A 26,787-nucleotide genomic window follows, 5' to 3' on the forward strand; every position below is an offset into this window, starting at 1 on the left:
ACCTGAGATGTTCCCTTCAGTCTTCCTCTCTCATCTTGCTCCTTCAGATCTTTAAGTTCTTTCTTTCATTTGCTTCTTGTTAAGCTGCAGCAGAAGGTCCCTGCATAGCAGGCAGAGGAGACAGGGGAGCTACAGAGTCCTGGTATGTGTTAGGAATTAGACGTAATGAGAACATGTGAACTCTTTTAGGCCTGTCCCATGAATCTATAAGAAGTGGGCAAGGTGGTCGATCAGCTGCTCAGGTTCAATGGGAGGTCCTACATCAACACGTGCCCTGCAGACACACACAAACTTCAAAATATTTCACACACATTATAAAGCCAAATCTCAGAACCCAACATCAGCCTTTGTAACTATTTGCTTTCTAAGACACTGTTTCTAACCAAAGAACGAAAGGGCACTTGATCAGGTAACAGAAAATCTGCGTCTTAATAAAAATCACTTCAAAAATTGAAATTCCTCTTTAGCTATGAGGAAATATGCTGCTTAGCTCCTCAAAAGTTCTCAGATGATCAGAATGTTCTTCATTTCTGAAAATCTGGTTGGCAAATTGAATTGTGACATTCTGCATAAGCAGCAGACTCCCCTAAAAATCCTGACAAAAATATGTCAATTACAAAATAAATTTTTCTGACCGACTATTTAACATACACACAAGCCTAACAATACACTAGAAGAAACCACTTGAACTTTCAGAGGGCCAATCTTCAGCTGAGGGAGCCCTCCCCTTGGTTTTCAGACAGGTTACAGTTCCTAGAGCTTGGAAGGACACACGTGGCCTCCTACAGCAGAGAAAACCCCAAATATACCATTTAAGTGGCTGCAGCAACAATTTTCCAGGAACTTGAGCTCTGCTTACTGTTAGCGCAGAGCAGAGAGGATTGTAGGTGCCTTTTCAGTGGAGAGCTGCAGCACACAGAGACCATGACTCCCAGTCTGCTACGTTCCTCGTTCATCAGCGTAGCTCAGAACAGCTTGTATGAGCTGCTGCTCCATATTTACTGCATGCATGCATGCAGGATGTAATCCAAAGGCTGTATGAAACCAGCAAGTGCCCTTGTGACCACAATCACCACAACCACCACCCCTATCAGTCACTCCTTCACCAGCTTTCTCTAAACAAAGTAAAGGGACCTCAGAGAAAGAGCTGTAGCAGATACTGCCAAGAGAACTGTGGCAGATACAGGGTCTGACTGCCCTACACAGAAGCCTTGCTGAACAAAATTTCTCAGAGCTCAGATGGGCTCCGCTTTCCCCGGGACAGCTTCAGGCCTCACACCACTGGGGAGGTTTACAACTGTCATGTGCTGAGGATGATGCCAGTTTTCAATGCAATTAACCTTTCCAGCCTAATGAAATGGCTCTATTGGCTGTGGTGGCAGCAAGGAGCCCCTTGACTCTGGCAGGCTCCTGAGGATGGGTTATCGAGGTTGCAGAGCATTATTGCTCCGCTTCTATTTGCAGGCTGCAGCTAATCAATGCCAGACCTGAAAGGAGCAGGCAACGCCAGCCCCAGCATCATACTCCAACATCATATTGATCCCTGGGAAAGGGGACTTGGGTCTGCGCCCGTTGATCTGCTGTGTCACAGGCAGTGTTCTTCCAGGAATGTACGCCAGGCAGCAGAAGCACACAGCCGGGAGAAAGGGGAAAATTCCTCAGACAGGAAAGCATAAGGGCTACCCCAGAGGCGGTACAAGGGCAGCAAACTGCCCTGTGGTTTAGGAAGATCCAGGTCTGGGATGGAGCGTCGGGCTTTTGCACTGTTTTATGCTCCTTAGCTGGAGTAAGGCAAGAACAAGAGCCCTCCCGGGGTGGGTGACAACTACTGTACCCTGAGGGCTGACACTTTGGAGTCACTTTCCTCCTTTCTAGCTGTTGAGCTTTGGAAAGTGGTGGTGGTGGGGGGGAAGGGTGGTGGGCAGATAGTACTTGATAAGGCTCCAGACATGCACTTGCCAGTGGCGAGAGGGAGAGAGAAAGTGACAGGTACCTTTGCCTCCCACATCAAACCATCCTGTCAATACAGCCCATGGGGATTTCAGTCTTGGAGTTCTGGAGAAGTACAAACCTGACTCATATTGGCCTATGACTTTAACAGTATCTGTTGAGATTTGCCCTGCAGTGCTCATTCCATCCCACTTCTTTAATTTCAAACCTCCCACAGACGTGTCACCAAACTCAAGCACCCAAAATTCTAGAACCTAAATTACACCCTTGAAAAATTATTAAAATGGCTTTAAAATCAGGAAATTCTGCAAATAAAAAATATTGCTGGTTTTCTGTATCTGTTTTGGTTTTCTGAGTTACTTGCGTTTCTCAAGCCATGATATCAAACTCCCTTCTGCAATGCTGAGGGCAAGAAATTGGCATTAAGAAACAAAACCATAACTGGTGCATCACTTCAAAAATGAGGTAAGATTACAGACTCCTCCTTTCTCCATCTTTGTTGCTTTTCTTCTTTCAATAAAGTTTTCTTTCTCTTGCACCATTATTTCTTTCTCTAGCATCATTATTTTCACACACCTTCCTCATTCTCTTTTACAAACTGTTGCTGTATTTTTCAGATACCCAGTATATCTTTCAAACATAGATCTGGCTCAAACTTCAAAAACGACATAACACCAGAAGTGTTTTCAATGTTCCAGTGTGATAAAGATATAGCCAGGACACATTCAGGACTCAGCATCACATCCCACCTGAAACTCTAGTTCCTTTTTGTATACTCACTCATTGAAAAACAAAGGGAAGAGCAGCTACCAATCAGCTGGCCTTAGGAGCTTTGAGATGTTGTTGTCCATGTGCACCTTCCACTAGGAGACTTTCTTGCTTTGCGTGTAGACCTCATGGAGCAGCATATGCTTCCCACAGAACCTCAACATTCAAGGCAGAGGGGTAGGGGACAGAACATGCATATGGAAAATGCATTCTGAAGACATTTAATTCTTGTTAACATCCTTAACAGTGCTGGGCTATGCACATTCTGTGTGACATCCGGTAATATCTACTTCACCTGGAGGTCAGTCTGGAGCCTACCATTACACAAGACGACAATCTTTGGATGGAAATCACTGAGGTTTTTTGAATTCTTGGCTATAGGAGACAGGAGTTGAAGAAACCTAGACCTCTGCACGTGAAAGAACAAAATGTCTTCTCATATCTAGCATGTTCAGTGATGTCTCAACTCTCAAAGAGCAACTTCCCGCCCATCATTACAGAAACAGTCTGTCACATTTTAGCTCTAGTGGGTGTTTCAGGACAGCTGGAACTGATGCAACACAGGGAAAAGGATCTCCTACAAGCCCAGCCAAAACACTTAGTGTTACACTTCAGAGTCAGTGGTGTGTGGTCCCATTTTCCCAGGAAATTGAGAGAAAGCTGCTGAATGGCTCCCTGTCACGGTAAAGGTAGGTGCTGCTGATGATAGCAGTTTCCAGAGAGGTGAAGATACAATGTTAGTATTGAAACCACAGCCATTAGCTGGTGAAGGAAGGAACAAGGAAGTAAAATTTCTGCTGCAGATACCACTAAGTTTTGCTAAGGTCTGAACAGAGCCATACGGTTGCAGAGCACATCAGACAAATAGGTGGTGAACAGAGACTGTTTGAAGACTCCCAGTAAGAGATTTCCAGTGTCAGACATCCACAGGCCTTCTCCTCTGGTACTGGTGCCAAGTAAAGTTTCCTTATTGGAACCTTCATTTTAAAGGGCCTTTGGCCACTTGGGTCCTAAATTTGAGAAGTAAAGGATGGTACTGCAGAACTGCCCGGGAGATAAACCTGAATAGTGGCTTTGCCCTACTTACTGACCTGGGAAATAATTAACCCATCAGTATTGCCCTTCTTCAAGTTACAAAGCTCCCCAGAATAGCAGAGGCACATAGCATTCACATTGGTAGAATTCAAAAGTTTTAACTCAGCCAGTCTGGGGCAAAGCAACACTGCAGATCAGGGGAAGGCCTGGCTGAGGTGAGATGAGAAACAAACCTTCAGCGGCTCAAAAAAGCATGTGATGCAGGCCTGGGAAACCCCAGATTTCACTAATGAGACCGCCAACCCAGAAGAAGATGGGAACAATGGGAGATGGGGTAGAAAAGAAATTAACTCTCTGAAGATTCCAAAAGGTGGCAGAAAATAAAATCACAAAAATAGATACTGATAACTGCAAATGAAAGGCAATCTGGACCAAACAGCAGCAGATCTGCTTCAAAAGGAGACAGTCAACAGGTAAGCAAAAGAAACACTTTGTCCTTTATGACTTTCGCACAGAGTATGAATAGAAGCAGGGCACAGACAGTGGGATATAGATGCTGCCAGTTTCCGGAACTACAAAATGTGCTTATCTCCAATATCTGAGTGTGCAAATCAGGACTGCCATGTGCAGTGTAAGTTTATATATACATATATAAGAACATGCTTGGAAAAGAGGCAAAGCAGTCTCTGCCATTCATCCAAAAAGTCTGTGTCAAGGCAGCACTGATGCCTTGCTCAAACATTTGCATAGCACATAAGCTTTCATCTTGACTACAGAAATTCAAGCTAAAGGGCTCAGCACATGGCGCCCATCTTCAGGAACTTCCTTCCCACGCAGCAAAAATGCAGAACAATCTAATTTCTGGGATGGTGACTGGGACAGGACAGGTTGCATTAATAATGGCATTATTCTCATTACAAAAGCACTTCACAGACCCAAATTGTTAGGCAGGGTACTATGTATTAAAGATCTGTCTTTGTCCACAAGAACTTGCACACCAAACACAGACTAAAAGAAAGAAAGTGTTTTGATGCACAATTTACAGGCAGTGGGGAGAATCAGAGACTTGAAGAGTTTGCTCAGTTCACCTACAGAGGTTATAGAAGAGCTGGGAAATGGGCTTTGATCCTGATCCCAGCTTTAGACCATCCAGCCTCCTTAAGAAACAGAAAGTGGGAGAGTGGCTTAATCACAGGAGTTACTTTGCACATTTCCAAGAGCTAAGGGTGTACTTTATTTATCAGTAGTGATATAGTAACACAGAAAAAAACCCCAATCTCTTCTTAACAAAAATCAGCAACAACAAAAACCACTGTTCACATCTGCAAAATGTTTTCAAAATGCTCCAAAACTTACACTACAAGTACATCTGAAGAGTTTTCAGGATTTTTCTTTCTTCATGATGTATGTTTGCTTTGATTTTTTTTTCCACTTATTTTAAGAGAAAGATAATTTTCTCTCAGAAATTACAACTATGCAAAGACTAATCCATTTTGTTTCAGCACAACTAGGGGGGAAAAAAAAAAATCAATTTTCTGAAGTTAAAATTTTACCACTTCCTTGGTGGGGGGCAATCCTAGAGATAATTCCCACTCATTGGGAACATGAACCAGACAGCAGAAGGAAGTCCTGGACAGGAGAAACATCTGCTTGAGTGTCTGCAGGAGGAAAGAAGGAAACAAGGAAAGGTTCCCTCTGCCAGGCCAGAAAGCATTAACTCCGCACTCTATGAGCACTGCAGCTAGGGTTTGGGGAGTCTGTGCTGCCATCTTCAGGGATGCTCTCATTTTTCTGTGACCCAAAATCGCAAAAGAAGGAATATAAAAAGGGAAGAATTTCCACAAAAAGTAAGAAAGAGAAAAAGAAGATACCAGCTCCACTCTTTTCCCTCCGAGATGGCTGGTTGCCTTGTCTTGACTAGCTCATGGAGAATCATGTAAATTAAAACTGGGAAAGCCAAAAAAATGCTGCTTAGTCCATATGCATTCCCAGGCTGCAGTAAAGCTAACTAATCATTGGTGTTTAGACCTGCCTGATTTCTCTCTCCTCTTCTAATCCAGAGCAGGATCGAGTGATTATTCACCGAGCCTCGATGGCAGGTGCTTAGTAGATGCTAACTAACCATCTCCTTTACAAAGCAATTTCAAAGAGACAGAGTGAGAGACCCTGACCCCTTCCCACAGGGCTGAATTAAAATGAAACAGTTAATTGTGTGCCCACAGGGTTCTAAAAGCCCTATTTTGCAAGAACAAATCACAGGTATTCCAAAAACTCATGTATATGTTATTCTTCCTCAGACAAAACAGAGAGAGTTTGAGATGCTGTGGGTGTATGTGCTGCTTAATAATGAAGGTAAATTGAAGAGGACAAACCTTGTTTCTGACCTAGCAAACATGCATATCTCAAATCATTCTGAAGTGCTTTTTGATCTGTGCAACCCTCCCTTTTTTTCACTACAACCCATTCCAGATTGCTGTGAATTCTTTGTCTCTTCTCCGAGTTCTTACCTTGTTACACATACCTTACATTTTTCAATTTGCTTTACAGGCTCCTGGACACAGAGCCCTCATGGACCAAATATTGCACAACAACATACAATCCATTAATACCGTGTTTTCAAGTTGAAAATCATGTCTGTTCCCCAGCTGCTATGCTGAGACATGACTTTCTTTGCTGGTCATAACGCTGACTGAATGGGAACCATATTCTTCAGATATCTATTGCCCTCTGGCCTCACTATATCCACGCCCTCAGTAAACGTGACTGCTTCATCTTCTCAATTCATCTAAATGACAAAATAAGAAATAATGTTTTTACGCAAATTAAGCACCAAGTATTTGCTCCTACATAGATCAGTATAATCACTGAAGGTTACAGATATAAAACAGTACTATTGTGTTTTATTAGTGTTAACAACCCATTTTTGTTTAAAGCTTTTGGCTTTGTATTTTATTTCACCTAGGATACAGTTATTACCTCCAAAATGGAAGAGTTCCTTTTTTATCCACTAAGGTCACTGTAAAAAAAAAAAAAAAAAAATCTAAAAAATGATGATTTACAGTGAATAAGAAGCAATGTACAGCATCTTTCAACCAACTTCCAGGACTTCAAACTGCTACTCAAAATTGTATGCACATTAAGGGATCGTTTCACTCATCCCATCTCTGAAGCCCAATGCAGCAGCTCTTCTGCAGTGTACAGAGTTCAAGAAGTGAAAAGAAGAAAGAGTTGTCTGTCCTGTTGAAAGTATAATGGAAAATAAGGAACAATGTAAATATCTGAGCTGAAATTTAATCAGAAAATTGGTATCCACCAAATAACCAATACTGCAATGCCACAATGGGTGCTAGGGGCACAGGGACAACCCTGGTGCCAGGTTGAGGTGTCAACTCTTAGAGCAAAGAATTTTTCATCAGCAACACCAGCTCTTGCCCTGCCTTCCACAGTTGCTTGCTTGCCTCCTGCTCAGCTTTGCTAACCTGTAAGAACAGTCAGGACCACAATTTAGTGTAAGTGTGAATGAAAGAGGAAGGAGAAAGTAAATGGTTTGCTCCTAACTGTAGAGACTTTCACTAAAAGAGTTGATTGAACAGAGTAGAAAGCTGTCACTTTGCTGATGGATTATTTTAAAGCCATTCCACAAAATTTAATAGACAGTCTCTTCTCACATTGTCCTGGCCCTTTCTGTGATCCATCACATGCACTTAGCTTGGTCCATCTGTTTTGCCCGTCTTTCAAACACCCACCTGCCTTCCCCCATGCCATCCCTCACTTCAGTCAACTAACTGGCTGACATTGTCTCGCAGCCAGTGCTTGTGACACATCCCTCTGTAAGACCTACATCTACTGGAAACACTGGCAAAAAGCAACTCACTAATGATGGGTGAGATGTGCAATGAAGGACTCATGCTCTGCCTTTTCAAAATCTTTACAAAACATAAATGCACTCACAGACTATAAATTTGGATGGATTGTTTTTTATTTTTCCCCCAGTGCTGGCCTGCTGCTGGTCTGGGGGAAAAAACAGAGCTAGTAAATCCTTCATCTTCTCAGCTTTCTGATCACTGCCTTGGTGCCTTCTCTGCTGATACCTTTCCTTTCCCTATTCATGCCACACTTTCCAGGGCAGTACCATGTTTCACCGCCCCTCTAACAGCAGGTAGCACACCACAGCCTGGGCCTGAGGAAGACGCATTCCCCATATCGTCCTGGGGTGAACCTGCAAGTCTGTTGCTCTATGCCTCCAAACCTCTGTGACTCCTCCCAAAAGGAGATGTGGAGGCGCTGGGAAGGTGTGTGTCACACCGAGTGTGTGGATGCTGCTGCAGGGGCGGGTATGAAAGGCAAGCTCCAGAGGTAATAGCAGTGGCTACTGCAGGCCACTGCAGAGGAGCATGAGCAGAGCTGGCAGGAGACAGCTTACCCGTGCTGTGCTTTGGTCTATGCAGTAATCTCAGCCTCTCACTTTCGTGAGTGCTAAATTCACACAAAAATGTTTTTTTTAAAACCCACCACAGGCGATTAAGCTGTGATCTAGATTAATTAGCTGCCATATTTCATTTTTAAAATCAGAACTGGCCTGTGCTGACACCAGGGAAACTTATAATATTTTTACTCGTACTTAACTGCCTCTTGATTTTTCACACTGCCTAGAACTGAATGGCTGCTCCCAGGCTCGCTTACCCATGCCAGGCAGCTGCCTACACCCACTGCTGGAAGCAATTCTGCTGCACCCCTGGGGACAGGTGCTGGGCTGAGGTTGGGGGCCCAGGGATCTCCTAATGAAAGTGCTGACCCTGATATAATGCACGTGCCCCAACTAGCATTGCTTCAGTGTTGAAAACAAAAGATTAATGAATTGTATAATGTACTTTTACTGCTGCTAATTTTTCTGAGTGCTGCTGTTTGGTGTCTCCTGGAGGCTAACAGGCCCCTTTCACCACAAAACAATATTTACTCCATCCCGGCAGCTGGGCTGCTGGAGGCAAAAGATGTGTCCTTGCTCCCCAAGAGATAAGCAAACATCAGAATGCACATCAGGGAAAGGACATGTCTGACAGAGGTTCAGCATCACTGCATGGAAACATGGTTCACCTTCTACCTCCTCTTCCTATGAAGATCTTCCACTTTGCACCTTTAAATCCCTGCAGAAAGCAGGGGATAGGCAACAAGCTTTTTTAAGCAGTGTCACGGACTGGCTTTTCCAAAACTAATTTCTGAGGTGCTAGACCCTCCTGTCCAGCACTATGTTGCTCCCCATCTATTAAAATTTCAGCTCCTCAGAGCAAATGCTATTCAATCCACTTCCACAAAATACCCTTCAGTCTTGATGACATTAAGTGTTGTCTCTGTAACCCCAATCCCAAATCTACATCTCCTGCTGGAATCAGGAATTCTCTCAGGGATTTAATATGTTCATTCAGCAAGTTCACATTCCTGTGAGGTTGTTTTATGTAGTACCTTTACAGGAGGATTCCTAATGGGACATATCCTTAGTTGCTTTAGTACAGATGGACACACACAAGAGTGTGTAAAGGGTGCACATAGGTGAGGTAGTAAATCCATTTACATCAAGAAGTAGGAAATAAGACACCATGTAATTCTCCATATGTTCATTGGCATATAAAGTATTTATATGGAATATCAATACAAAGTATTCCTCAAAAACAGGTAAAACACAGAACTTTCCTTTCCTTACCCATCTCTATGTACACCTGTTAGAGCAAGCGTGCACAAATGTAAAGAGCCACCTGAACAGGAACTACAAAGCAATGCCATCAGCCCATGAACTTCTCAAGCAGAAGAGATGTTACCATGTGCTGTTCTCTGTTCTCTCCTTCCCTCCCTCCCACTCAGCAGAAAGAACTTCAGATAAAAATAAAAGTTGGGAGAAAGTGAAACAATCTCCTGCACCACACTGCCAAGAGCCAACAAGGAGGCAACAGGTAAGCACCCTGTAATCGTGCAACACAGCACAAAGACTTGAAACCATATTAATAGCCAGCAGCAGCCAATAGAACAGGCCAGGAAAAAAAAAAAAAATGGTTGGTCGTCCCCAGTTCCCTCCTTTTCCAATTCACTGACTGTGAGATATTCTAATACCTCTATTACAATTAAAAATGTCAGCCAAGTTTTTCCTTCTTCCACTCCAAGATAGTGTTGCTCTAACTCGCCCCAATCAATGCCCAGGGCTATACTCCCATCCCACCTCACAGCAATGCATCATTCCTGCCTTCGCTCCCTTGGAGCAGAAGTGTAGCACAGGCCTCCTACCAGCTGCTAACGTGCATCTTCGTTCTCTAGTTGCAGGGATGCTAAATACGCTGTAATAAATCTCCTCATCCCAAGGGAACAGTTCTCCTTCTTCAGGCCCCATGACATTATACTCAGCAGCTCTTTCCAATGTCAAAAACTCCATTTCAAAGCTCCTCTGCCCTCTGAAATATCCTGCTGCCCTACGTCTCATCACCTCTCCCCAGTGCAATTTGCTCCCAGCACCACCTGTCTTTCAGGTTGCCCACAACTGATGCAGAGACGTGCTCTGCTTTCAGCCAGTGACAGGGGCCATGATAGGGCTGTCAGGTGGAAGGGACATGTGTGTTTCTGTGGGTGGGTTTTACATATGTGCCTCTTCCTCACCTCACAAGGATGTTGCTGACAACTTTCACCTTGTAGCAGAGAGACAAAAAAAGACAGTCTGCAAATCTGAAGGAAAGTCCACTTCCAGTCCAATGGCCATACAGTGCATACTGAATTAAAAAGCTGGGAGAGAAACAAAGCAGTAGTTTTGCAAGGTTTGACCCCAATTTTTAAGCAAATTCTCATTCAGTTTTAGCAACAGAAACCTGTGCATGTGCTAGCAAAATCTTTTTTCCTCCTTTGTGATGTCTCCTTCTCCTAAAGTTCTTGTATTCAAATTCCAACTTTCCGCAGGAAGAAATGGCTGTGTGTTTTCAGCGTATGTTCAGTAACTTAAATGAGAAAATTGGTGAGAAATAGATGTTTCCTACCATGCTGCAGACAGAAACCTTAATCACACAGCACGACACAGCCACAGTGACTGGACTGCTGTCCTCAGCTTTTCAGTCACCATTGCTCCATCTTTGTCTCATCTCAAGCTCCATGACACAGGTTCTACCCTTGCTTGTGATTCTTCCAGCTCACCATCTCCAACCAAACGCGGTTCCAACAGTGTCCAGCAGAAGTATACCATTTACAATCCAAAATTGTAAAGATTTTTTCAAGATCATTCTGAACCATTAACTCTCCTTTGGATGTCTTGTCTAGAGCAGTACAGCATTGTCTGACATTGCTTTTTGCATTTCCTTGCAGCATCTTTCCCTGCAGCAGAGTTCTCAGGATACTACAGAATCAGATGGTACTGAACTTAGATTTTCTACCCACAAAGGAATATCAGGGAGGTTTTGCTTAAGGCATAATTTGTTACATTTGCCTTCCACTTTCCCTTGATTTTATCTATTGCTATAAAGATACAATTGCTGCTCAGCTTGATGGCATTATATAGATACCTTAAAAGGACCTTGAAACCAGTTGGGTCTCTTCTATCTTGTTCTAGTCTTCTTCCTCCTTTGCACAGGCCACCTTCTTCCATGGGTTTCATCCTCATAAATTTGGCAAAGGACATTCTCATCTGGAGCTCTCTGGAACCCTCCACATGCTGGAATGCTTCTTTGGAGTCCTGTTTTACTCAACTCTACTGTGTTTTTATCCTGATAATATTCTTTGCAACTTCAGCGAGTTCACACTTCACCTCCTCTCACACCTCATTTGGCATTTTGTCCCCTGTGCATTTTAGCAATGCATCAAACTGCTCCCCAGTTACCACTATGTAGCCTTCTCCAACATACTCCAAATTATTCCCAAAGGGCTGAAAGAATCATTTCATGCATTAGAAGCATGAAATGTGAACTCTGGAAGAAGCAGCCGGTGATCTGAGGCACTAACAGCACCTGGCAGAGTTTTACAGAAAGAAAATCACTAGTTTCTGCCCTTCCCACACAAAGCTTTAGTCCTTCCCCCACTTCAATATGATTTCTTATATTAGCTCCAGGTATATCTTCCTCTACTGTGATGATGTGCTGAATGGCCTCATATTAATCTTGTGCCAGTTTTACATTGGTGTATCCCATCCAATTTTCACAGTTACCTGTCATTTACACAAGTAAAAACGACAGCAGATTCAGATCCAAAGTACCTTAGAAGACAGTTTTAAAAAGCCAGTTCCCAAACATGCTCAAAGCTTGTAGATGGCTTCTTCATCTTGTGGCTTCAGCTTGTCTGGTTTCCCATATAAATTCTTAACACCAGCCTCTTCCTTCAACAACAGTGACAGCATTTCATGGTTGTTAGCTGCTCTCAGAAGATGAAGTAACCTGATATAAATTACCTATTGCTGCAAGTGAAACAGAACGTGTTTGCACAGTAGTCACTCCTAGAAGGCAGCAAATACTGACTACATTATTACAGGCAGAAGGTTTTCTGTCACAGTAGAAGTCATTTTAATATGGCATCCTCCTCAAAGATTTTGCTCTATGGCTATTAAAGGTTTTTTTCCCTGGTTCAGTAGTCCACATCATGAACAGTGTCAAATCTTTATCCTAACTCTCACTTTGTTGATGCACCAAAGATACAGTAAGACCACTCAAATGTCATTCTCCAAGAAGAAACCAGAGGCAATGAGGATTGAGGACAGGGGTCAAAATAACAGCAACCCTCAAATGAATGGATTGTTCCCTGATAAATCTGCATTTAATTGTTGCTTGCTGCTATTCATTTAACCTGTTAAGCAAAGAACCCTGATAAACCAGCTACTGACTAAGAAAAAGAAAATATTTGAAACAAATACCTCTACATTTTCATCATACTGTGATGTGGACAAGCTATACTCTAGACTAGATGAGAAATTCCTGTGTCTCCTGATGAGACACAATAGATGCTCTTGATGAACCAATTGTGAATTTAAGACCTGTCATTCTTAACTCAGGCTGCAAGAGCCCAGCAATTCAGATCCCAATGACAGTTATACTTCCAGCTGTCAATCACCTACAAAAGGGACATGAAGATACACTGCCAGGGAACCAGGTAGGGGATACTTTTCTTCCACATAGGTTTAACCTAAATGTACCTAAAATTTCTGTGTCACCTTATTAGGAAGAGACTGACAAACTAGATAGAGTTTTAAGACACCGTAAAGTGATTGAGTAAACTCAAGCATGAGGAAAAAAACTCCCAAGGGGCACAACATGAAGGCATGATCCGGGTCTGTCTGAACATTAGGAAACACTTTTTCACTGTGAGGGTGATTGAGCCCAGAGAGGTTGTGAAATCTCCCATCTTGGAGATACTCAAAAGCCATCTGGACATGGTCCTGGGCAACCAGCTCTAGGTGGCCCTCCTTGAAAAGGGGGGTTGGACCAGATGACCTGAAGATGTCCCTTCCAACCTCAATCATTTTGTGATTTTGTGAGAAAGCAGAAGATTGCTTCATTTAGGAAACAAATGTTTAAATACACATAAGATGCACTCATAAAGACAGTTATGTATTTCTCAAATGCATAAAACTCACATGGGAAACACTAAGGTTTCTCTTTCCTCATCAAGCTTCTTCACCATGAGACAGTGGAATCGCTCTTTAGGGGATATGGTGACAGAGTCCAAACACATACTAGTAAGATGCAGAAGGGAGTGTGCAAGGTAGGACCCATCAAGGATGACAGTGAGCCTCCCTGGAAGCTCCATGAGCTCCATAAACATGGAAACTCTCTCTTAATGCAGTAATGAGAGCACTGCCAAGATGGCCAGCAGAAACCTGCACTTACTTTTTAGAGGACAAAGTAATTTGGACGTTTCCAAAGAGCTGGCCTGTGAAATGAAAGGTGCCATGGCTGCTCTCCAGGCAGGCCCTGCAGCCCCTTTCACAGCAGCGAGGTGCCTGGCGCACTGTCGGCAGAGCCCTGCAGATGGCTGCAGAGCTCTTCCAGCACCCACCTGCGCCGGAGTGATGGGCAGGTGAAGGCAAAGCCACTGGCCAGTCCCCTACTGAAGGAGGCAAAACGATTCTCCTTTCAAAAGGAGGACACTTCTCTCTATGCTGCCTTTATTTCTAACCAAATCTAACATCCAGTCGCCTGCAGGCTGAATATCACTGTCTTTAACCTCCCAAAGATCCTGCGTTTGCAAGTTTTCCTACAACGACAGCTGAAAGACAGAGATGCTGCAGCTCTTAAGTGCGACCGCAAACTCCTCTTACAAGAGAATTTGTCGCTCAAGATGCTTTTCTCACCAAAGCTCTGTCATCCTAAGAAGCTCTTATGGAGCAAATCTTTGAAAAGATTTATCCATTCCTCCTCTTGCCCATGGCAGCCATATCTTTCTCCTTTCCCCAGACGTCCACCTAACTGTGCTGAATGGCTGGCTGGTGCAGAAGAGCAGCCTTCTCCCTATACTCCACGTCAGGCTCAAGCACTGTTCCTGAAATAAGCCACCTTTGTCCACCAGCTTCCCCTAAACTCTAACTTCAGCTCTGAACCCTTTTTAAAAAAAGAGACCTCCATCACTCTGGATGTCCTCGTTCCCCCGAAGCCATGTCTCCTACTTCCTTCTCCCCCTCTCCAGTGTTACACAGCTGATCTATGTAGGGACAGGGTCAGGTTTTGCATCACAGAATTTTGTGTGCAAATCCTTCCTCTATCTCAAGGGGATCATGAGTTTTTCCGTGCCCACCTTCTATCAGTTACATGCTCTGAACACAGGATAGCCTGATGTCTGTACAGGCCTCTCGCCGCGCTATGGACAGCTCCCCAGCACTGGCACACTGACAGTGGAACTCAGCACTCAAGTCACATCGCCTTCCTTAAAAACCCCAGCTGGAGTAAGGTAGCACGATAGATACATAGATACCTTTATGGTATGTATCTACCTGGTCCCTTTTCAATTTACATATCTGAATCAAATAAATTATCTCCTAAGAGGGAGTCAAGAACTTATAATAGGCACCGGCTGCCCAACCTCCTTTAATCCATCCAATATTAGATTCGTTAGTCATCAGGATAACAATCCTGTTTGCAAATCAGCTACCTTTATCAGATAACCAACGGGACCTAGTACAATATCTATTAGTTCAACAACATCAGCACCAAGATATATAACTGCTTCTGTACAAAACCCTTCTTCTAATCCTTCTTAAACTCAACAAGACTGATTGGTTTTTATTATTCATGAATTAATTTTTAACTCTTGGCCCAACAGGGGAATTGAATCTATAACATTTTTCAGAGACTGAAGCAAAGTAATAGTATGTTAAAAAGCAGACTAGCCAAAAGCAGGTATTTTTTCTTCTTTCAACCAACAGTTAAAGGGACACACACAGAGGCTACATCTGATTTTCCTTAAACAGGGGAAAATTCTAAGGAAAATTACTGTATTAAAACATGTATACATACCATATCCCTGTACTGTGAGAGCTTTTGCTTTTTGTTTCAGAATTATGTCATTTTTAAAAGGCTGTGGAATTAAATTTGTTCATATTTTAAAAAATAAGTCCATGTTAGAATAAGAGCTCAAGAGGGGACATTTCGATAGAGACAGTCTGTATTATCAGAGAAATAATGATCATGGGCAGTGATTAAGGCTTATAGAATCCTCCGCAATGACAGTTCCCTAGCTGTAATTGTAGAAGAAAAGGAACTGCTCTGTTATGAAAACAAAACAAAACAAAACAAAACCACAACAAAACAACACTTCTAAAAGAATAAAAAGAGAATGGTCTGTAGGTGTTGAAATAAAAAAAAGTAGGTGTTGAAATAAAAAAAACAAAGTATTGCATCATCAAATAACTTTCTAAGCAAGGGGTTTCATAAGGGGGAGCACACTGTATTTTGTGCCTTTCAAGACCAAAACCACATTAAAAATAAAAAAAAGAAGAAAAAAAGTTTCAAAAATAACAAAAACATTAAATAAAAAGAAAAAAGAAATTTCAAAACACTGACCTTTCTGGTTACGGCCACATGAGCCCAGCTTTATCTGGACAATATTATAGTTGGATCTATGATCTGCACACCGTTTTTCAAATTTGTCTCTGATACTTTATTTAAAGAAAATCTCTGTTCCTCTTTAAAAATCACAAATTCTGATACACATTGATTTATAAACAGAAGATCTAACTGCAGTTGTTTAGTAGCACCTAAGCCTATAAACCCCATAATTATCTATGTTCCAAGAGAAACACCAATTTCTTTTTAAGCACAAATGTTACATACAGTATATTTGTACAGCATTCTACATTTATAGAACACCTTCTATGCAAGGCTATCAACTGATTTACAAACTTTAATTAACAGACTCAGAACAACCTTGTGATGAAGACAGACACAATTATCCTTATCTTTTTTATGCATTTATACACAGAGAAATACACAACCATATGCAGAAAGGTTTGCATATGCATACAAAGAGATATTATATAGATAACTGTTTAAGTGAAACAGTACACTATGCAATATCGAATGAACGTGGTTATATATAAAATAATATCTTTCATATACATGTGCATTCTGTTAATTTATAGTACGTGCACATGTATTTAAAAATAACTGTGTACACACACCCCCTGATATATATCCATCCGTGCACTTACAGATCTCTGTATGCAAGAAAACTGTTTCTCTCATACTTTGACTCATTCTAGTCCTCTACAGCGTGCTTGGTGCCACTGCACAACTTGTATCAATTATTCCGAAGCAGACACGTCTGGCATCATCTACGTAAAGTAATACATACGAACACATCAATACACTTAACCATCATTTTCAAAAGGTCATATTTGCTGCAATCTATTAAGGCAAAAAGAACACACAATAAGTAAAAGTCAACATCCTTTACAAAGCCCAAGCACTGAAATGCAAGTTCCCGTGTCAGGGTTTCCTTGGCTTTCAAAGTGAGTCTCGATTGTATCGGACAGCTGTGGCCCCTTCCCTGCCCCAGTCCCTGGTTAGGCTTCATTGCAGGCTGCACCTCATCGCTTGGAAGTCACTCCTTAATACAGTTAGGTGTACAGAGAGCCCTGATCCATCCAGATATCTTCGCACTACTGATGAATCTGATAACAAAAACTGCCTACTAAAGAGCGTCAGTCAATAGGCATAAACGTTTTTAGTTTCATAGGTGAATGTTTTTCCCTGTACCATTACCCCCTGAGTGTACAAAAATGACCAAAAAAACCTCATCCCCAGAAATACAAAAACTACCAAGAAACTGAATTAAACTCTTAGAGACAAAAGTAGAAGCAACATCATGTACGTCTGAAAGGGAGCTGAAGGAGGACCGAATTTGTGTGTTCTAAAGAATTAAATTGCTCTTCTTCATCTACCGCAGTTTCTGAACTGTTAAAACTAGATAGCAATCACATGCCATACACGGTCCACAAACAAAGAAAAATAAAATGACAGCAACTCCTCAAAATTGCTGTATAAATCAAAGATTGTTTGAAAAAATAAAAAGCAAAGTATGAAGAAAACGTACACATTGAAAATGTATATTGGCTAATTCTGGTTACGTGCACCAAAAAAAATCCCACTGAACCAAATCTGTGAAATCAGTAACACCCTATGTTCTCCACTGCTGTGTTGCCACATCTGTGAAAAACTCATCTAAGTAAGTATAATTTCTTAAATCAGGAAGCTAATAATATGTTTGAGAATGAGCAACTTGTCAGATTGACTGACTAAAACCAAAACCAACACAGAAGACTTGAGAAAAACAAAATCTGTTGAAGAATAATTCTTCAGTGTCCTTATTTTCACCTATTTAATTTTTTTAATGTATAAAATAGTATAAATCTCCATGAGAAATTTGGGTTGTAATCGTTCATGTCAGCACATTTAAAAAAAAGCACTTGCGGCAACTGATGGAAAATCACATTTCTGTCTTATTTTCACCCAAGTGCTTACACATTCTTAAAATGATCATCTCCATATGCAAAATTATAACAGGAGAACTGAACATTTTTTTTTAAAGCTGTTCTTTTGACCTTTCTTTTGAGTAAAAGGACAGCGAGACAATACACTCACCAGCATTGTTCACAGTGACGGCTCCATCACCGGAGATTGAGGGCCGTTATTACTAAAGAGAACTTTAAAGTGCCAGGAGAAAAAAAGGGAAAAATTAGAAAATAACACTTCTAAATACGCCATACGTACAAAAAGCCTTTCAGAACAGTAGACACAGAGCAACAAGAAATCTTGATCTAAAAACAGCTGCAGTGAAACACAGACAACCAATTCAAAACAAAAGGTGCTATGAGAAATTGTCTCCTGTTATGCAGGATACTCTAAGCTGGAGGTCCCAATTCCATCACCCACATTATAGGCTATTCTAATTTAAGAAAAATATATGACCCTTGAAATACATCATAAATCCAACATAATTTCCGGGAATGGAAACGGAAAATCTGGACTGAAGGAAGGCGTTCTCATCAAAGGCTCTTACCCTACCAAGAAGAAACTAGAACAGGCTTCCTCTTCCTTACAAGCCTTCAACAGGATGCAATATTTGTGAGATGTCCTTACAGTTGTGACAAAAATTGTATTAAAATGGCCACCCGCCTCTACATTTAAGCTATTTCCTTTCACATACGCATAAAAGCAAGAATAAATAAAACTGTCCAAAACATGAACAGTCCTATCACAAGTTTTATTGTGATTTAAGTCCTATCTTAAGAACAAAAAGGAAAACAAATAAGAGACAATATTCACATGAAAAAGCAAAGTAGCCTCTTTGCTTCCGATGCACACATAAGTTTGTGACTTTATGAACAGATTCTGTGTTGTTTGCTAAATCCTTATGGATGAGGAATATTCTCTGCAGGACGACAGTTATCCTACAGTTGACTAGATTGAGATTTGCCAGGATCCCACAAAATGAACAGGATCTCTTACATATTTATTCCTCCCCCATTCAGAAAGGGAGTGCAAGAAAATTCCAGCTCAGCAGGGACACAGAGCCATCGCAGGTTGTGTGATAACAGCTTGCCACCTGCTTTTCGCAAGTTGTCTTCGCGAAGTGCAAGGGGCACTGAATAGTAATGTTGCCTGTGGTGATAGGAATGCGCTGAACAGCTCAGTATGCAAAAGCACTTACTGGTATACAGTGCTCTTCACAAAGGGCATTGCGGAATGCTTTCCAGACTGTGTCAGAAGTGCTAGGAGAGGAAATATTAGTGCATGTGTCGCAGGAGGAACATAAGCACTTGCCATCAGAATAAAAGAAAATATAAGCAAATACAGGTACAATGCTGCTCATAGCCAAAAAACCCAACAGATGGGGGGAGGAAAAAAAAAAACCACAAAAAGAGACAGGAAACTTAGCAGAAGTCAGACTAGAAGGAGCATTTCTTTGCAAGAACAGTAAGGGTTAACAGTGGCATACAAGCTCTGGTCCAGTCAAGATAGGGTCAAATGATGTGCAGTGAAAGTTTCAAGTCCTCAATCCCCCAGAGCTTGTTTGCTAATTACATTTGCAATTACAAACATGACAAATATATTATTATACAGCGCATTCCACCTTGAGCAGGCACGTTTCTCCTCACGGACAGTTACTGCCAGCAGCCAGACTCTCAAGCACTGGAAGAATCAAAGTGCACTGTGCTCCAGCTGCAAGGATCATTTTGTGGGCACCTCTATAGCTCTGAAGAGACAGGGCAAAGCTTTAGAGAGAGGCAGCATAGCAAGGATGGAAACAAATGCAGAGAATAAGTTACTATGATTTCATTCCTAAGAAGTAAAACTCACCAGGTCAATAGCTATTACTAATAAATAATACTCAGTTATGTTCTGTTCCTGATGACAGGCACAAAGCACTCTACACATGCAAGCTACATAGAGATGACTACATCCACAACTCAAATGCAGCCGATACCGGGAAGACTGAAAGATATCAAGATTTTCCTATTTTCAGCAAGGTCACCATAGCCGAGTACTGCTAATATCTTCTTCGTTAAGTCCCTTCACTAAACAACCATCTGATTCATAGCTTGCCATTGAAGCTCTGATCTTTCCTGCCCGCCCCCCAGCCCCCAGTTTCTATAGCAGCATTACCTAGGAACCTCGCTGCTGGGTACTGGACAGATGCTAAATTTACTTGCTCACACTGCAAAAACTAAAAATTCTGTTGTGCTCCCTGGCTGTAAAGCTACCATCAGTAGCGCCATGGAATAAAGAACAGCTCTTACTGGGAAGAATTTCCCAGTCTGCAATCTACAGGGCAATTGTCGATGTGCAAGACTACCTGCCGCTATGACTCCTGATTCCCAAAATGGGGAGCGCAAGTTAGAAGGAGAAGTCGGGGAAAGGATTTTGGCTTTGTCACCATCTTTTTCTTCTTTTACTATTTCTTTCCTTAATTAAGGACATTTAACACTTTTTGGAGAAATTCTACCGTGCTCCCAACAGAACTTGTAAAAGTCTCAGGTTTAAACCTTTTACCTTCTCCCTTCTTCCTTTCCCTAAGAGAGTTTGTACTTTTTGAGCCCTGGAAAATTTGGTTAAGAGACCCACTGACACAGTGCACAAAACTTCTTATTGAACTAAAATTACCTGAAGAATACACGTGTTTTCAAATGAGATGAAATTCTGAGCAGTAGTAAGTGCAGAAACGGGGCTGGGGAATAACAGCGGAAAGGGCACGGAGAGTAGAGCAATGTTCTCTTGGAGAGGAAGAAAACAGCATGTGAAATCTCTGTCACAGCAACTTTCTCTGATGCAATCTCTCCAAAGTCTTTCCCCTCTCAGGCTAAATGCAATATTTATTGATTACTTCAAATCAATACAATGAAAAAAATCCTACTTTTTAAAAATATTGATCTTTCCATATTTCTCAATAATTGATAATGATTATATCATCTTTACTTTTACAAGTGGAATTGGGAGAGGAGGGAAAAGTTAATACAAATACTTTAAAGGTACCAGTTTCCTCACCAGCCTTGTGCTCAATAAGCTTAGTGTACCAAGACTCCATTCTGTGATAGGAACCTCGTCAAGAACCCAGTAATTAGGCCATTTCCCTTACAGAGATCTTTCAATTTATTCTGTTAATAAAACAAACAACTCCCTCCCCATTCTCCCCAATTAACAACTCCTCCCTATCCCAGACTTTCAGAGATACTCAGGGCAGACAGTTGCATTCAGCTTCTGTGACTCAGATTTCCTCCCATTCACGGAATATGGAGATTTCCAGTAACCTCTGAAATCAAGTCACATTTCCTCAGTCTGTGCATTAGAGTCAGTGACAACAACTTCTTAATTGTTTGTCGCAGGGTGCAGAATTTGCTCCTTCATTGACTTAAAATTCCAAACTTATACCTTTCTGTCTCTCTAGCAAATATTTCACTTATTCCTTTCAACTTTTTCCTTTTGTTCATAAAATGATTTTCATTTTTCAGATCAATGACTCATGTGTCTTTCTTGTACATCAGAGGAAACAGTGTAAGAGACATAGCATCTGGCAAGATGCCCTTATTTGCCAATGATTTTTTATTTTCCCTTCATGATGGTTCCTTGGTCAGTTTGTCTGTCACATAGAATATTAATTAGAAACAGAGATGGCAATTTTGTAGCCCTGTCAACATTCCTAGTGGCAACTACAACTAGGCAGAAGAAAATCCTCTGGGATGTGGAAGCTAATATGGAAAAGTAAAAATGCCGTATTTCACTCTCCTTTGAAACAGTCTTAGGTTCGCATATGAGAGAGATACAACACCAATATTCAGTATGACCATACATATGTATGTGCATATTCCTACACATAAATATTTATAGATGCACACATGTGTTTGTGTGTGAATATAATCACATCTTTTATATGTCAGAATGTACATTTGTGGCATCTGCACACACATTCCCTTCCCACTGTACTGCAGACAGACGTTGTCAGTACAGTGCAACTAATGTATGCTCGCCATATGCCCTCACCTGAGAGACAAACTGCAGGTACAAATCATTGTCATTGTTAGTTTCCCAGTTCGAACTTATACAAAAGCTTCTTCCTTGGAGCTGCATCACCTACCCTAGGAATAATTCTCCCAAAGGAGGATTTCTACACAAGAAGTGAAATACATACACTGCCCTAGGACACATGATTAGAGGGTCAAAATTAGGAAGAAGCATTTTCTTACTCTCCCTGCAAGATCCTGCACTGAGGGAAACCACACAACCTGCTGATCAGAACTTCTGCAGGTTCCTGGTGTAATCGCTTAGATCAACACAGGCAGGCAAAGGAAAGGGAACTTTCACTGCTTGACGAAGACAAATCCAAAACCTAAAGGGTGGGATTAGGGACAATGAATTCCTTCGCTTAGTTTTTGTTCAGACTCTTCTTGGGTCTGACTGTTACAAAAATTAAGTTCTCCTTAAACTGCAAGGTGAAGGGAGTCATCTCTTCTCCCTTTGCCTTGTTCATTCTCTCTCTCAATAATTGCAAGGTGAAATACAGTTTCCAGGTAACTGTATGGATCATGTATTGAGTGGCCACATCCACTTCTCTTCCTACATTTTACTCTTCCACCTATTTTTTCCTATAGCTTAACAAGCAACTGAACAAGAAGAGGCAGTTTACATTTTTTTTAAATTCCCTTGTAATTTCGGTTTTAATTTGACAAAAATTGCTGTCCACATAATTCAAAGCAGTATTTTTTTTAAAGGAAAATAACTATTAAAATCTTTTCAGTGGCTAGCAGTCAGAAGCGTAAATCAGTACAATAAGGATAATATGCTTACACAGCTAGACAGCGATACAGGCACAAATGCAATACCTGTATTTACATTATATGTTCACAATATAATTGTGTTACAGTGTGAGAAAAAAATGGCTAGAGGGATACATATTGGGCCAACTTTTATGCTCAGCTACTGGAATGCAACTTGAAATCTAACCTTAAGAAAACCAGAATGTAAATCAAATCAGTACCTGACACACTGCACATATACCTTTAAATATACTGTATTTTTAAGGCTTCTCACATCTTTTCCTTCTCTCAATAACTTTTTCCAGACTTGGCCATACTTCCCTGCATCGTTGTACTCTAATAAAAAAAAAAAAAAATCAAAAAGAGATTGAAAAACAGAGGTTGAGATATTTTAAATATTTCTCTGTCCCTTTCGCCCAGGCTCAACAATGTTAAAGAGATGGTTAGCTGGCACACAGAACCAAGCCAAGCACTCTAAACAGGGAGCTCTCTGACAGTTTCTCGTCTCAAGAAGAAGCAGTCTGTCTACTGTAAAGCCGCAGGGGCTCAGTGGCACTCCCCCCAGGGCCACCTTCATCTCTCCAGTCAGCGGCCAAAGAGTTGTGAATATAGCTAAGGTGCACTTGACATTACTGAGAGCTGACTGAGAGTCCATAGAAAAGTAAAAGGGGTTAATAGTAATACAAAATGCAGATTACTTCTTGCTATTTTCCTGTTGTTAGAGTTCCTTTTCTCAATTCAAAAAGTATAAAAGATAAAAGGAAAAAGTTAAGAGATAATACAGTGATGAAGATCTAGCTTTTGATTGTGGCATTTTGTTCTTTTTTTTTTTTTTTTTTAAATGAAGGTAAACACACTTTCTATTTTTGCCTTAATATTAAAAGACTCCCAGCGGCATATAGAATACATTTCCCTTAAGAAACTGTTTGTTTATTTTTAATTCAAAATGGAGCAGCCACAAGTGAGCACCAGTGGGGAAAAGAAAATCACATGGGTTAGATTATTAATTTCTATTAACAACACTAAGTCTCATTTTAATGAAACTGCTGGAAGCAGGGGATTAAAGGAAGAAGAAATGAGTGTAAGGACAGATGGAATATCAGGAAACAACAGACAGAAAGACAGATAAAAGACAGCTGTAGTGAGGGAAGAAGAGGGGTAAGTATCACTGTGGCGGTTTTGTTTGGTTTTAATTGTTTTACTTTTACTAAATACAGTGTGTTTTTAAAACAAAAGCAATGAAACAGGCAAAATTACTTCACTCCCACCTCTGATGACACCACAGAACCTGCATAGGTGACACACGGATTAACATGCAAACACACAAAAGGGGACTCTGCTCAGGGTGAGATTTATCGGAGAGGAGAAATGCATTTAAAATTAATTGCTCCAGTCAGCTGGATGCAAACGCTGCGAAGATTTTGCCTTGTTTCTTAACTTCCCCAAAAGAATCAAACCGAACTTGACATGCTAAAGTCATTTTAAACACAGCATTACCAGGCACAGCCCACTTCGGAATACAAAGAGCAGTAGCAGGTGCTAAGGTATCAGCCACCGGTCCCAGCTTGGGATGTCTGCTTGCCAGCCCTCCGACTCACTCCACTCTTTCCCCGGACAGGCTATCCAAACAGTAAGCTGTGGGAAACTAAATTTCCGTAGGGCATTTCAGGTGAAAAACGGACTTTTTCAGTGAAAAGCAGTGCTTTAATGGGTCTACTTTGTGTAATTTTATATGCACATCTCTTCCTAGACACCTAGTAATTCATCTAATAAAAACCCTAACACAGACGGAAAGCAAAACTGCGCGGAAAGGACTGCCAGTGCTGACTGTTAGCTGCCCGTTCCTAGGAGATGAAGCATTAGAGGGAGAAGTTACAAGGCAAGAATGAAACACCAACGCGCCGCCCTCCCAAAGCGCTCCTCCGCGGACTCTGCCGCACCTGCCCGCGGCCGGCCGCTCAGGTACACCCGGCACAGGCGGTGCCCCGCGCGGGAGGAAGGCAGGCGGCTCTGAGGCAGGGAGGCAGCGGGGCTGCGCGGTCGCTGCCCCGTCCCACTCGCAGCGGGACGCAGCGCCGGTCCCAGCCCGCCCCCGGCCCGCCCGCTCACGGTGCGGCACAGCACACTCACTGGTTGTGGTAGCCGAGCGGGTCGGAGATGCACAGCTCGGAAATGTCCATCAGTCCAGTTTGAGCATTCCCGGTTGGAGGAGAAAAAAAAAAAAAAGGGAAAAAGAAAAGAAAGAAAAAGCACGAGAGAACAACTAAACTGCAACGGGCAGGGAGCGCGGGGAGCCCCGGGCAGGGGAGCCGGCCCGAGCCCGGCGGCGGGGAGGCAGCGCCGCGCTGCTCCGCTCCCACACCCGCGTGCGGACACACTGACGGCGGCAGCAGGCGGACAGCGCGCAGGACACGGCCACGGGGGATTTCGCCGCCCCGAGCCCCGCTGTAGCTTTAACGCCGGGAGACGGATGGAGACGGCAGGGCGGCTATTGGCTCCCGCGCGGGGGCTGGGCTTGGAGCGCGGCTGGGGGAGGCACGGCCGGGGGGGCCGCCGGAGCCGGCACCGGCAGCGCAGCGCGGCCGGCGGCACCGCGCAGCCCCGAGCCAGGCAGGCGCCGCGCTCCTCCGGGGCGGGCGGCGGGGCATCCCGGGCCGCGGGTGCTGGGGTCGCGTGGCCCCGGCCCCGTGGGGCACAGTGCGTGCTGCTGGCACCGCGGAGCCTGGCACCGCAGCTGGGGCGACGGGGCCGCCGGCAGCGCGGGTGACACGAACTCGGAGCTCCAAGCCCGCTCCCGGCACGGGAACGATCGCAGCGGCAGCGCACGCTCCCCTTCCCTCTTGCCCACTCATCTGTCACCCGTGGGCAGCGGCTGTGGAGTTTAGTGTTAAGCAAAACCTTGAGGTGAAGGGTGGCCCACGGACTATTCACACCTGCCCACGCCCCGCACGGGCACGCCGGCGGGCGTCGGTCCACCCAGGCAGCAGTCCTCACTCACGGCACAAGGCACCAGCGTGCCAGCTTGTGCATGGGTGTCGCAGGCGCCCTTACACGCAAACACATGCCTCCACGTACGTGCACTTTGTGCACATGCACAGACCCGCATCTCACACTGACACTGGACTCGGACGTCTGCTTTCCCGTACACTCACAAACTGTTTAACACACGCACAGAGGAGAGTGCGCAAGTCCCATTTCAAAGCAGTGTAATTCAGATGTCACTTCAGTGCAGCTTATGAAACCACAAAGGAATAAGTCTTGGCATATGAGGTCAGAATCAGACATTCGGGATAACAACACATGTTCCCAGGCACCCAAACCATAGATATAGACCCTCAGAAATCTTCACAAACATCACACACAACTAGCCTCATGAAAGACACGTTTTCAAAGCTCTGCATATGTACTGCCTGCCATTAGAGTCAGTGTGCTCTCACAGTTCCTGCATGCACTTTCAAACTCATACAATTCCTCTGCACATTTACAGCAATGTACCAATACCCGTCTGAAGATCCTTTTCCATAGAAGCACGCCAGCCTCTTGGGCACAACCCTTGCACACACAGTCTTGCACTGAAAGCCTGACTCACACAGAGGTGCCCTACAGGGTCTATTTGTCCCTTGGTACCTACTCTCCACCTTCCCAACTGCACTCATGCAAGCCTCACTTGTCTCTCTCCGATGTTTTTACTTCATGTTTAGATGTCCGGTGCTCAAATATATAAAAATATCCTTAACAGGTAAGCAAGAAACAGAGGCCTTTTTAAAAAGAAAATACACACAAACATACCTGGATAAAAGCTGCATTCTCTTATGCCAGGCAAACAATAAGGTAGGAGCTAAGAGGATATTTCTTAATATAAACCCCAGAATCTGAGGCAAGAGTGTACAACACCAGGAGAAGCAAAGGGCAGACTAGAGCTTTTCAGATGGGGAAGCTGATACAGCACAGAAGAAATGTGGCTCAGCTATAAACATGGCAATAAGCACTGACTAAATTAGGCTAAAACTTTTCATACAGTCAGTATTTGTAGAAACTTGAGAATATTCAAAAAAGAGGAATGGCCAAATTGACAGCCAGTGTAAACCATCCTTGCTTTTTTGAAAGCTATCAGTGCAATTTCCTTGCTACCTCTTCTACCAGAGATCTTAACAAATGCCATACAAACTAACGGTATGCCCTAGCGTGTCCCCAGGCCGTGTGAGGACAAGCTGTGTGATTCTGATGAACTATCCTTAAGACAGGACAGCCTAAGGATGTCAAAACAGAAGTCTTTT

General features: G+C 42.8%; 1 protein-coding gene across 1 annotated transcript in view; it reads right to left on the reverse strand.

Moving 5' to 3' along the window:
- ESRRB (estrogen related receptor beta) overlaps positions 1-25,401 on the reverse strand; it is a gene marked incomplete at its 3' end in the record, with an annotated part of 84,500 nt that extends 59,099 nt beyond the window's left edge. The window contains exon 1 of the mRNA XM_082001066.1: positions 24,641-25,401. Coding sequence (XP_081857192.1) covers positions 24,641-24,690 — 50 coding nt within the window. The 5' untranslated portion in view covers positions 24,691-25,401. The remainder of the gene's footprint in view (positions 1-24,640) is intronic.
- Between the last annotated feature and the right edge of the window lie 1,386 nt (positions 25,402-26,787).

This window comes from Phaethon aethereus (assembly GCF_964289735.1).
Source record: "Phaethon aethereus genome assembly, chromosome: 5".
NCBI lineage: Eukaryota > Metazoa > Chordata > Aves > Phaethontiformes > Phaethontidae > Phaethon > Phaethon aethereus.